This window comes from Arachis hypogaea, chromosome 16, assembly GCF_003086295.3.
Source record: "Arachis hypogaea cultivar Tifrunner chromosome 16, arahy.Tifrunner.gnm2.J5K5, whole genome shotgun sequence".
Lineage (NCBI taxonomy): Eukaryota > Viridiplantae > Streptophyta > Magnoliopsida > Fabales > Fabaceae > Arachis > Arachis hypogaea.
This window is the reverse complement of record NC_092051.1, coordinates 34,610,536-34,622,379: the sequence shown is the minus strand read 5'-3', so window position 1 is coordinate 34,622,379 and position 11,844 is coordinate 34,610,536. Positions and strand designations below refer to the sequence as shown.

Genomic DNA, 11,844 nt, shown 5'->3' with positions numbered 1-11,844 from the left:
GAGCAAAAGTTGAGGAAAAGACATCATACGAAGAACCCAAGGATGAGGTGGTGGCGGATGAAAGGTGAGGAACAAAGAAGCTTCTTAAGACGGGTAGGAGAAGAGGCAAAGTGGGATGGAAATGGAAGCGTGGAAGAGATGTGGAGGGAGATGGCAGAAGTTATTAGAAGAACAGCAAAAGAAAGTTTTGGTGAATCTAAAGGAATAGGACTAAGAGACAAGGAGTCCTGGTGGTGGAATGCGAGTATACAAGAAAAGATAAAGATAAAAAGGGAATGCTTTAAAGAGTGGTCTTTATGCCGTAATGCAGATAATTGGAAAAAATATAAGGCGGCTAAGAAAGAGACAAAAGTGGCTGTAAGTGAAGCAAGAACAAGAGCATATGATGGTCTCTACCAGTCTTTGGGTACGAAAGAAGGAGAAAAATGTATATATAGAATCGCAAAGAGCCGGGAAAGAAGAACGAGAGATTTGGATCAGGTTAAGTGCATAAATGATAAGGATGGAGAGGTATTGGCTCAAGAGGAGAAGATTAATGAAAGGTGGAAGAGCTACTTCTACGAGTTATTTAATGAGGGACAGAAGACTCTTCCGAGCCTTGGTCGATTAAGCACAAGGGAAGAAGATCAAAACTTTGACTACTATCGAAGGATTCGAGACTTCGAGGTAAAAGAGGCTCTAAAGCAAGTGAAAAATGGCAGCGCAGTAGGACCTGATAATATTTCGATTGAGGTTTGGAAGGGTCTTGGAGAAAAAGGCATCAACTGGTTAACCATGTTTTTTAATGAGATTTTAATGTCAAAGAAGATGCCTGATGAGTGGAGAAAGAGCACCTTGGTACCTATCTATAAGAATAAGGGGGATATACAAAGTTGCGGAAACTATAGAGGGATTAAGCTTATGAGTCATACTATGAAGTTATGGGAAAGGGTGATAGAACGGAGGTTGAGAAAAGAGACACAAGTAACAGAGAACCAATTTGGATTTATGCCAGGCAGATCTACCACTGAAGCGATATACCTATTAAGAAGGATGATGGAAAGGTATCGTATTAATAAAAGGGATCTACATATGGTGTTTATTGATTTGGAAAAAGCGTATGATAGGGTACCAAGGGAGGTCTTATGGAAGGTTTTAGAAAAGAGGAGAGTAAGGATCGCATATATTCGGGCAATTAAAGACATATATGATGGGCCACAACTAGTGTGAAGACTCAAGGTGGTGTGACAGAGGAATTTCCTATTGGTATAGGATTACACCAGGGATCATCCTTAAGTCCATACCTTTTCACATTAGTCTTGGAAGTACTCACAGAGCACATCCAAGAGCCTGTGCCATGGTACATGCTTTTTGCCGATGATATCGTCCTTATGGGAGAGTTAAAGGAAGACCTAAATAAGAAGTTGGAGTTATGGAGAGAAGCTCTAGAAGTGTATGGTCTGCGCATAAGCCATAGCAAGACGGAATATATGGAATGTAAGTTCAGTCTGAGAAGGAAAAACCCCAATATAGAGGTGAAGATTGGAGAAAACATCCTACAAAAAGTTAAAAATTTTAAGTATCTTGGGTGCATCATATAGGATAATGGAGAGATTGAACAGGATGTAAATCATAGGATCCAAGCAGGTTGGTCAAAATGGCGGAGTGCATCTGGTTTTATATGCGACAAAAAAGTGCCTTTAAAACTTAAAGGTAAACTCTATCGCACCGCTATAAGACCGGCTATACTGTATGGTACGGAGTGTTGGGCGGCTAAAGTGGAGCACGAACATAAGCTGAGTGTGGCAGAGATGAAGATGTTGAGATGGATGAGTGGTCATACGCGATTGGATAAAATAAGGAATGAAGATATAAGGGAGAGAGTTGGAGTAGCACCCATTGTGGAAAAGATGGTTGAATCGCGTCTCAGGTGGTTTGGACATATGAGAAGAAGACCGATAGAACATCCAGTCAGGAGGGTGCATGAGATGAAAGATGGACAAATGGCGAAAGGTAGAGGAAGACCTAAGAAGACCATCCATGAGGTGGTCAAATGAGATCTACATGTAAACGGTCTCTCTGTAGACATGATACATGACAGAACACAATGGCGTCGTTTGATTCATGTATCCGACCCCACTTAGTGGGATAAGGCTTTGTTGTTGTTGTTGTTGTATTGATTGAATATATGTAATACATTGCTATTGAAAAATTAGGTGTTTTTTTTATATGGTGTTTTATTCAAATTAGACGGTCCGATTTGTTTGAAGAAAAAAATAAACTACAAATCGAAAGGTTCGATCTGTTTGAAAAAAAAAAACTACAAATCGGAGGGTCCGATTTGTATTTAATATTTTTTTTATTTTTTAAAACAAAAATTAGACGATCCGATTTCAACAATAAAAATTTTTTTATTTTCGAAATTACAAATCGAACCGTCCAATTTGTGATTGTTTGTTTGAAAAATAAAACAAATCAGAGGCACCAATTTGTAGCTCCCATAGCAATGTCAAACACTTCTCTTCTCTCATGATTCTGAGATACAATCTTCTCTTTCACACACAAAAAAGAAAAAGCTTAGAAATGATATGGGGTGAATATATCAAAATAACAGAAGAATAACACACAGCATAATTATAGCAGCGAGGAAATGATATGGCGTGAATATATAGTATTTTCCAACATGAAAATAACACAGCATAATTATATGCAGCGCGAAAATGATATGGGGTGAATATAAGTCCATAACAGAAGTTTTTAAAAGAAAATTATAAGAGCTTCCCAAAAGGCATTGTAATTTGTATGGAGTAGTGTTGTCGGTAGAAAATGTGGAATGTATGTGTTCATGAAATTTTTAATTGCAGTAATTGAGGATAATTAGTCAATTACCCACACAAAAGTAGTGTACACAAACTAATTCCTTCATTCATACACATTTTTTTTAAAGTACAATTCTTTCAAATTAATTAAAATACAAATGCCTGTTCAGTAACTTATTATTACTACCTCTTCATCAATTCAACAGCAGTCCAATCCACAGTGACAAAAGCATTAATTCCCATATGTTGTTGTTATACTCTCTAAATTTAATATGTTGCTTATTTGTTCAGTTGAAGAATCTTCAGTTGGTTTTCTATTATCTTACCTTCTCCTATTCTTGCTTCCAAAAAGAAGAGTCAAGTAGAAAAGGAAACGGAAGAAGAAACCCCAAGCGAGCGTTATCCAAAGGCAGTTCCACTTGCTCAGCTGCGTCACACCCTGCTGCTTCAGCACATCTGCTCCGGTAATCACGCACGTGGAACTCGTGATGTTAATCCCCAGCGTCTTGCTCATACTCTTCAGCAGCTCCACTTTCAACGCCTCCGGCACCTCCATCAGCGGCGTACTGTCGAACATCTGCGTCCCTCTAACAAAGCATCTTGGTGGATTCAGATCGAACTCGTTCTGCAACACTCCCTCGTACGGGTACTTCACCAGAGATATGTAGTGAAACCATATCCAGTACGGTGGGATTCTGTCCCTGCTGATGAAGAATCCACTGAAGAGTAAAAAGTACGCTAGAATCGCAACCACCACGGTGAAGCCAAGCATCACGTGAGAAACCACGCCGGAGAGGAACGTCACGAAGGAGCTCCCCGCCCAGAAGCTGGCCACAATGGTGAGGAAGTAGAAGAGGAAGCCGGTGGTGCCTCCGGCGAGTCCCACCGCCCAGAAGGTGGTGGCGGCGAAGGCGAAGGAGAGGAAGACTAAAGAAGGGACGGAGATGATGGAGTGAGCGAGGACGTAGGAGGAGCGGCGGTAGGCATTGTAGGCAGTTTCTCTCATGAAGATGTAGCGTTCTTGGAGGAAGACGGGGATGGCTTCAGCGCAGGTGTAGAAGGTGGTGGACATAGCGAATGCGAAGAACCCTAACCGCTCCTGAACGCCCTTGGGAGAGTTATCGAGGTGGTAAAACATGGTGGCGAGGATGGCACCAGTCACTAGTACTGCACCCAAGCGGATCCCGAATAATTCGGGCATCCTCCGTGAGTTTGTTAGAGACCGTTTTGCTATAACCGCCATCTCGATCCAGAATGGATTCACGAACGTGTGGACTGATGATGCCGCTGCGAGTTGGTTGGAGTCGTTACTGGTACTGGTGCCAGCTGGCGCCCCTGAGACGAGTTTACCCCTGGAAATGCTTGCGCTGATTGCGTCCTTCAGGGACACTTTCGGTATTCCGCTGAGGGTTTTCTCGGAAATTCTCTTGTTCTTGAGTTGCCACTGTTTATTGAAGTCCACGAGACCTTTTGTGCCGCCGGGAGCTTCTTCCAGCTCGCGGATTAAGTCAAGAGCGAACTCCGTACGGTTCTCGTTCTCCGGTATGGGGTGGCCGAACTCTGAGAAGAACGGCGGGAGGTTCGCTGGAGAGCCGCTGAATACGGTTTGGCCGTGGGACAGGAAGATCAGGCGGTCGAGGAGGCCGAGGATGCGGTAGCTTGGTTGGTGGATTGACATGATTACGATGCTCCCGCTCTGTGCGATTCGCTGAAGCACCTTCACTACCATGAAGGCGCTGGTGGAGTCAAGGCCGGAGGTTGGCTCGTCGAGGAAGAGGACGATCGGATCGTGGATAATGTCTATCCCGATGGAGACGCGTCGGCGCTCACCTCCGGAGACACCGCGGTGGCTTTCATCGCCGATGACGGTGGTGGCGGCGTTGCGGAGGCCGAGCTGGTCGATGAGGGCATGAACGCGAGCCTTCTTCTTGGACCTGGATAGGGAGCGAGGGAGGCGGAACTCGGCGGAGAACATTAGGGTTTCCTCCACGGTGAGCATGGGGAAGAGGAGGTCGTCCTGCATGACGTAAGCGGAGATAACCTTCAACATCCTGGACTCCAAAACGTCTCCGTTTAGCGTTATACTTCCCTTGAGGCTCTCCTTGGAGATCCGGTCTGCAAGGGCGTCGATCAAGGTAGACTTCCCGGAGCCACTGGCACCGAGTACCGCCATGATCTCGCCGTCCCTCGCCTCACCGGAGATATCATTTAGGAGAATCTTGGTGGCGGCGTTATCGGTTTTTGCGTCCGTGGCGTCGTTCTCCGGCAGCAAGTCATGGTTTGAGTAGGTGAAGCATGGAGACAGGATCATCTTGCGACGGACCTTAACACTGTAGGTTAAGTTGGTGAAGGAGAGAACAAAAGGGTGAGAGGAGTTAGGAGTAGAATTGAGATCGAGAACATGTTGTGTTGGTGCGTTAGGGTTGTCGTTTTGAGCATCTTCTACGTGTTTGAGGAGCTCGCCGAGGGTGGGGGAGAAACCGGTTCGGCTTCGGATTCGGGTTGCGGTTGGGTTGGGGAGTTGGACGAGTTCCATGGATTGGTTGAAGAAAGGGAGCATAGTTGGTTGTGTTGTTGGGTCAGACATTTTGTGTGTTAATGTTAGTTAGAGTGAGAGTAGTAATGAAGAGTCTTGGGGTGGTTTTATAGTCGCTAGCTAAAGGAACTTACATGATTGCATGGGTCATGGGACAAAGAAGAATAGTGTTATATATACATATATATGTAATTAAGAGGGGAAGGGTTTGAGTGAGTGTGAGTGTGAGAGTGAGATTGAAATGTTTATGCTCTATGTTATTTGGTGACTGTAGGTAGTGTACTATATATGGTTGCTTAGTTTTAGAAGATGGAATTTTTAATCCTTGCTGGTGAGGGGAGTTGTGACAACCCTGCTAGCTCTTTATCACCTTAGCATATCTTGATGCATGCTTTTCTACCATGCCTCAACTAGACTATCGTAATCACTCACTTATTTGCTTGTTTAGGACATAATTATACATGCGTGGTTCCTATAATAAAAAATTTATAATTGTCTTTATATAAAAATATTTTTTTATTCTTAAATGATAAATTGTAAGATTAGAAAAGTATTATTTTTATTTAAAATATAATTAAATAAATAAGTCACATTTTTAAACAAAATATCTCCATAAAAAAGTATTTTTATCACTTTCATTTAAATAGTTGCCTTATATATGTACACGATGAAGTGTGGAAATCATATTAACTTGAGTACTTGATACACTATGAGAGTCAACATTTGCAAATTGCTTAATACGACAAAAGAAATTGCAAAGCTACTAATCAATTTCCCGAATACATTATGATTTATGATATTATTGCATTATTATATATAATAAATGCAGTAAAGAAGACAAAAAGACAGATTTTCATCAATTATTCTTATGCTTTTTCACATGGCATCCCTCAGTTGTGATAATTGACGCATATAGTAGAAGCCCAGCCACCACCAATTCTGAAGGAGCTTGGTAAGGTGTCAATGTCGGGAAACAAAAATAAAAAAAATAAAAATCTACAACACATCCAATATTACTCTTTCTTCTCCATGTTAGCAAAATCGCTAATTGGATACACTTGAGTTGTTATACATTTTAATTTTGAAAGCGTGGAGTGATCAAAGTCTCCACCAAAAAGTTATTGAGAAACTATTCTAACATGGTATGTGTCAATTTTTTATTTATGTAAATTCTTAAAATCTAGCTTGTTTGATATGCTGGTTATGGCAAATTTGTAATAATCAACATAGTCAAAGTGTCGTAACATAATAAACTGGGTGCAGTCAATTGCTTAAGTTTGGTAAATTGTTTGTTAAATCTATGTACTCAAATTCATAGTGGTCACCAAACACACCCTCTAATTCATATTTTTCCTTCACTACATTTTTGTTTCTTCACGAAACCCAAATCGCTAATATAATGATTCTCTTGATGTTAGTACGTGGCTGAACCTCATTGGATGAGAAATTTAGAATTTTTCTAATTCTTTCTACGCAAGTAACTTAATCAAGTATATACGGTTTTTAGGTTTGGGCGTTATATCTAAATGTAGAGAGGAGAGTGGAATCGCTGTATCTACCATCTACTTGAGAAAAACCACTTCGGTGAAGAGTTTCGTTTGATAGCAATATATATATATATATATATATATATATATATATATTTATTGGTATTGTGTTAAAAATTTGATATACTTGATGAGCTTCAAATAACTGACATTTTTTATTCATTGATAAGGAACGGTTGCAAAAAGTATCTTTCATACTGCAATCCAAAATAAATATAAACGCAGTCCAATTGATAATTCTTGGGTAAACAATGGCTCAAGAACAATCAACATAACATACTAAGCAGACACTACCACAAAGATGGGGTTTAGCCACCAAATTTTAACTACAAATACTAAATCGTGATAAAAATAAATGAGTGTATCTTCTATTTAGTACGAAACATTGTTACAGTGGCTAAAATTTAACCTTTTGCCACACACAATATATTTCGTGGCTGTACTTGCTGTTTACATTAACGTGGCATAACTATCCTGTTTTGAATAAATTAATTTTTTTTAAATAAGTTTATTAATGTATAGTATCATTTTTTTAAATATTCTGACATTAACACATATTTATGAAATTAAATTTAAAAATATAAAAAATAAATTTAGATAAAACAAAAAATTATAAAAATAAAGATAATATTCTAATATTTGAGTTAATTATAAAGGTAAAATTTATTTAGCTAAAATAATATAATTTGAATAAATAATAAAAAGTTCAATAATTTTTAAGTATAACAAAAAATTTAGTTTTTATTAAAAATAAATTATTTTATCATTTTTTAAATTTAAAAAAAAATGAGGATAAATTAAAAAAAAATTTAGTTTTTATTTACATGGTTTAGTACTCATTATATATTTTTGTGAGTACTGTACTCTTATTATATGCATAATTATCTTTTTAAAAATTATTTTGTGAAATTATGAATTAAATTTTTTATTTATATTATTATTTAATTGGTATATTTCATTAATTAATTATTTTATAATTATTTTTAGTTATACAAAAATTAATACTAATTAATTTATGAGTCACTTATATAAAAATTTGTAATTTTACTAAGTAACAAAGAAATTGATTTGTAAAATTTTTTATAACAATTGTATGTGATAATTAATTTGCCTAATGTAATAAAATTTTAGTAACTAATTTAGTAATTAAAATTTATTAAACATTAAATTTTTTAGGTAAAAATATTTGCAAAACTTATTGTATAACTCTTATTATATTGTTTCATGTATACTAGATAAATAATTAAATAACAGTGAATTGTTTGAATCGTCAACTATCAACTGCATGAAATGAGAGATTGTGAGAGTCATATATTTATTAAAGTAATTTTTTGGTTATTTATTGTTATTATAATAAAAATTAAAGATAAAAATATTACAGGCTCAAAATTTAAATTTAAATTTAAATTTTTAATCATATTTAACCATTAAAAAATAAATAAATAAATAACTATTCTATTAAAAATAAAATAATTTAAAATATATTTAGTACATAATAAACAGTAAATTAGAAAGAAATATTCTTAAAATTAAAGAAAGTTAAAAGGCGGTCTAGATAATAATGACCAAGCTGAATTTTTTAGATTTAAAATTTTAATGTGCACTTAACTTGAGATAGTTTTTGGCGGAAAGTTAAAGTAATCACGGAGAAATTCCAATATAACTTTCCATCATTCACGTTGTCTTTAACTCCTACTTTTCTGCAGCACCTGAAAAGCAATTTCTTTAACCACACTATATGAATCCTATTATATGATGGGTATCCTCCATACTCAAAACACCGATTTTTTTTCTTTCTTAATTTTGGTGTCATTTGTTAGTTTTTTTTAGCAGATTTTTTTGTGGAGCAAAAACCTAATAATTTAGGAGAGGCTCGTTTAGCAGAAGATTTGGACGAAATAAAGAATTTGCAGAAGATTTGGAGCAAAATTCACAGAATGTCAACAACAATAAAGAGTTTGCAGAAGATTTGGACGAAATAAGTTTCAAGCAATTGTACCTACCAGAAAAGATTATAATGACCTTTTAGTCGTGAATGTCAAAGGTATATGGAATTTTAATTTTTTTACGTGATTTTTTGAGTTTTAATATTTAATTTATTTCTTTTATTCAATTTTGTATTCAGTTCTACGAAAGAAATCACAACTGTCAAAAGGACAACAATTCAAGTTTGGCATTTGAAAAATGGTGAAAAAGACATTATGGAACTTGATGTATATAGACAAAGTCGAGATAATGACGCAAATTTATTAGTACGATTTCTGGATGTAATGGCACGTAGAGCAATGCTGTAAATTGGAAAAGTCTTTGGTGCTAAAAATGCAGGACTGTGATAAATTTAGAGAAGCTAAGCTATGGATATGAAGAAACCAATGCAAGATTCAGTTGGCAGCTCTGTATAAATTTTTGTTATCAAAATACAGTGATAAAGTGCCTAATTTATTCAGTGATATGCTAGACATTTAATTTATGTATTTAATAAGTAATAGTTGAAATTTTAAATATATTTATCCTAGAAGGGATTAGAATTTATTTTATTTATGTTAAATTTTTTTATTTCTTATTATATATAAGTTTAGACTTGTATTATTATTATTATTATTAATTTTTTTTATGAAAAAATATTAGATATTATATATTTAAAAAGTTTGATTTTTGTGATTAATGTTATATATATAAATATAATTTTAATTTAATAAAAGTGTTCAATTAGAACAAATTAGCACAAATTAGCTACGGATTGTATCTGAAAAACAGAGTGAGTTAGCCACGAAAATAATGTGATTAAATAACCCAACGTTAGCCACAAAAAAAATTGTGGCTGAAAAATCCGGCCTGCACAAATTATTTAGCCACGGCATTATACGTGGACAATGATATACAAATTGTGGCTCTTCGAAGGTCTCCACGATGTTTAAAACTGTGGCTAATAACGTTAAAATCGTGGCAAATTGAAAATGCAACCCCCGATTAGCCACAAATATTCTTTCGTAGTCAATGTATGGTTGCTACGGTTATCTTAGAGTTTAGCCACAATTTTTTTCGTGGCTAAACCCCTTATTTCTTGTAGTGAGAGCCAAAAATAAAAGACAATCAGCAACAAAAATTAAAATACAGCAATAAATAATCACCTTAAATTTTAAAATCAATAAATCTATTAACAAAAATTCAAAAACAGCAGATTCAAAAGTTAAAAAACACTAAAACAGTAGTAGCAACATAATAAGCGACACGACATTCAGAAATAAAAAACAGATCAACAGAGCATAAAAGAAAAAAAAAAATAACAAACGCAGTGCCACTAACTTTTGACGGAGAGCAGGACGGTGAAGAGACAACGGCAAACGGTGAGACGACGGCAACACGACGGCGAGCACTTCGAAGCCTCGAACAGAGAAGCCACGGATGGATGGATGACGTGCCGATTTAGAACAGAGCCTGAGTTTCGGAAAGGAGGAAGGAGGAGGCCGCGGATTCGCCGATAGCCATACACAGCAGCAACGGAACCGAATTCAAAAACTAGGATTTGGTTTGGGTTTTGTTTCTTCAGAGTTCAGAGAGAATGGCTTTGCTTTTGCTGAGTGAGAGTGACTCACGAAGGAGGGGATAGGTTTCAGGAAGGGGCGTGAGTCACGCATGAGGCTGGGGTTTCTTTTTTTTTTTTTTGAACTTAAGCTAAACGACGTCGTTTTTAAAGAACTGGTCGATTATCCGTTCGGTCTAACCGGCCGATTCCCAGCCAATTTAGCGATTTTTGAACAATTTTTAAATCTATAGTTTTAGGCATCGGACCGGACCATTTTCAACGCGAATTCCCGATTTAACCGGGCGATCCAGTTTGATTTTCAGGGCCATGATAATAATCTGCTATATTTAGAACATATCAAATAATTTTTTATATTATTTAAAATTGATATTTGATGCTAAATTAATAAATCATTGCAATTCTAAAATAATCAGGTTTTGTTTATAATTATTGTTCCAGGAATTACACTACCAAAAAACGTTGAGTACCGTTTGATTTACTATCGAATTTCTCAAATATATCCGATGGTAACCAATTTACCATCGGAAATAATCTGACGGTATAAATCCCGCTGCACTGTCGGATTTATTTCATCCGATGGAAATTACCGTCAGATTTTGCAACGGATTACCATCTCAGAAAACCAATTGGTTATCGTCGAATGTTTCCGACGATAATGTTGGCGCCAAAGTATGTTTTTACGTGCCATGTTGCCATAAGATTATTCCTACGATAATGTCTTTTTTTTTAATTTGAAATAAATGGTCAATTTTAACTTTAAATTTAATTTTTTTCATACAATTAGTGGTCAATTCATAAATAATGAAGAATTTTTATTTAAAATAAATAAATAATATAATGTGAAAATTAAATAAAAGTCAAGTACACCAAATAAATGTATGAAACATTAAAACAAAAACTTAATATTTACAAATCCAGGTAGTCATTGTCGTTGTCAGTCCTGTGGCCCTGAGTCGGCGGTGCAGGAAGCGGTGACGATGCCCATGTGCCACCAGCGCTACCGCTGCCACTTGATGGCAGCGGTGTTGCCACCAACAGGGTTGATACAAGTGGTGCACATATGGGCCTGGTACACCTCCATCTGAGCCTCCATATGCTACATCAGCTTCAGCGACTCCCTAAACTCCAGCCTGATGTCACAGTAAATTTTAGAAGGCTAGATTTAACGGTATTTGTATAGTTTTCTAGAGTATTTGAGAATGCTCTAGATGGTTTTGGAACGTTATAGAATGTCCTAGAAGGTCCCGAAATATCCTAGAGAGTTCTAGAAGACTCTGGAAGGTCATAGAGTATTCTAGAAGAGTTTGGATGTATATAGAAGTATAAATAGTAGTATGAAAGAATCTAGAAGTATTTAGAAAGTTGTGGTAAGATAGATACTTCTAATGAAGGTTCTAGATGATTAATCTAGACCGT

General features: G+C 36.3%; 1 protein-coding gene across 1 annotated transcript; it reads right to left on the bottom strand.

Annotated features, from left to right (window-relative positions):
• Window positions 1-2,882: 2,882 nt before the first annotated feature.
• LOC112758986 (ABC transporter G family member 20) lies at window positions 2,883-5,758 on the bottom strand. The gene has a single exon (XM_025807783.3). The coding sequence runs from the start codon at window positions 5,383-5,385 to the stop codon at window positions 3,121-3,123; it is 2,265 nt and encodes a 754-aa protein (XP_025663568.1). The 5' UTR covers window positions 5,386-5,758; the 3' UTR covers window positions 2,883-3,120.
• Window positions 5,759-11,844: the final 6,086 nt, after the last annotated feature.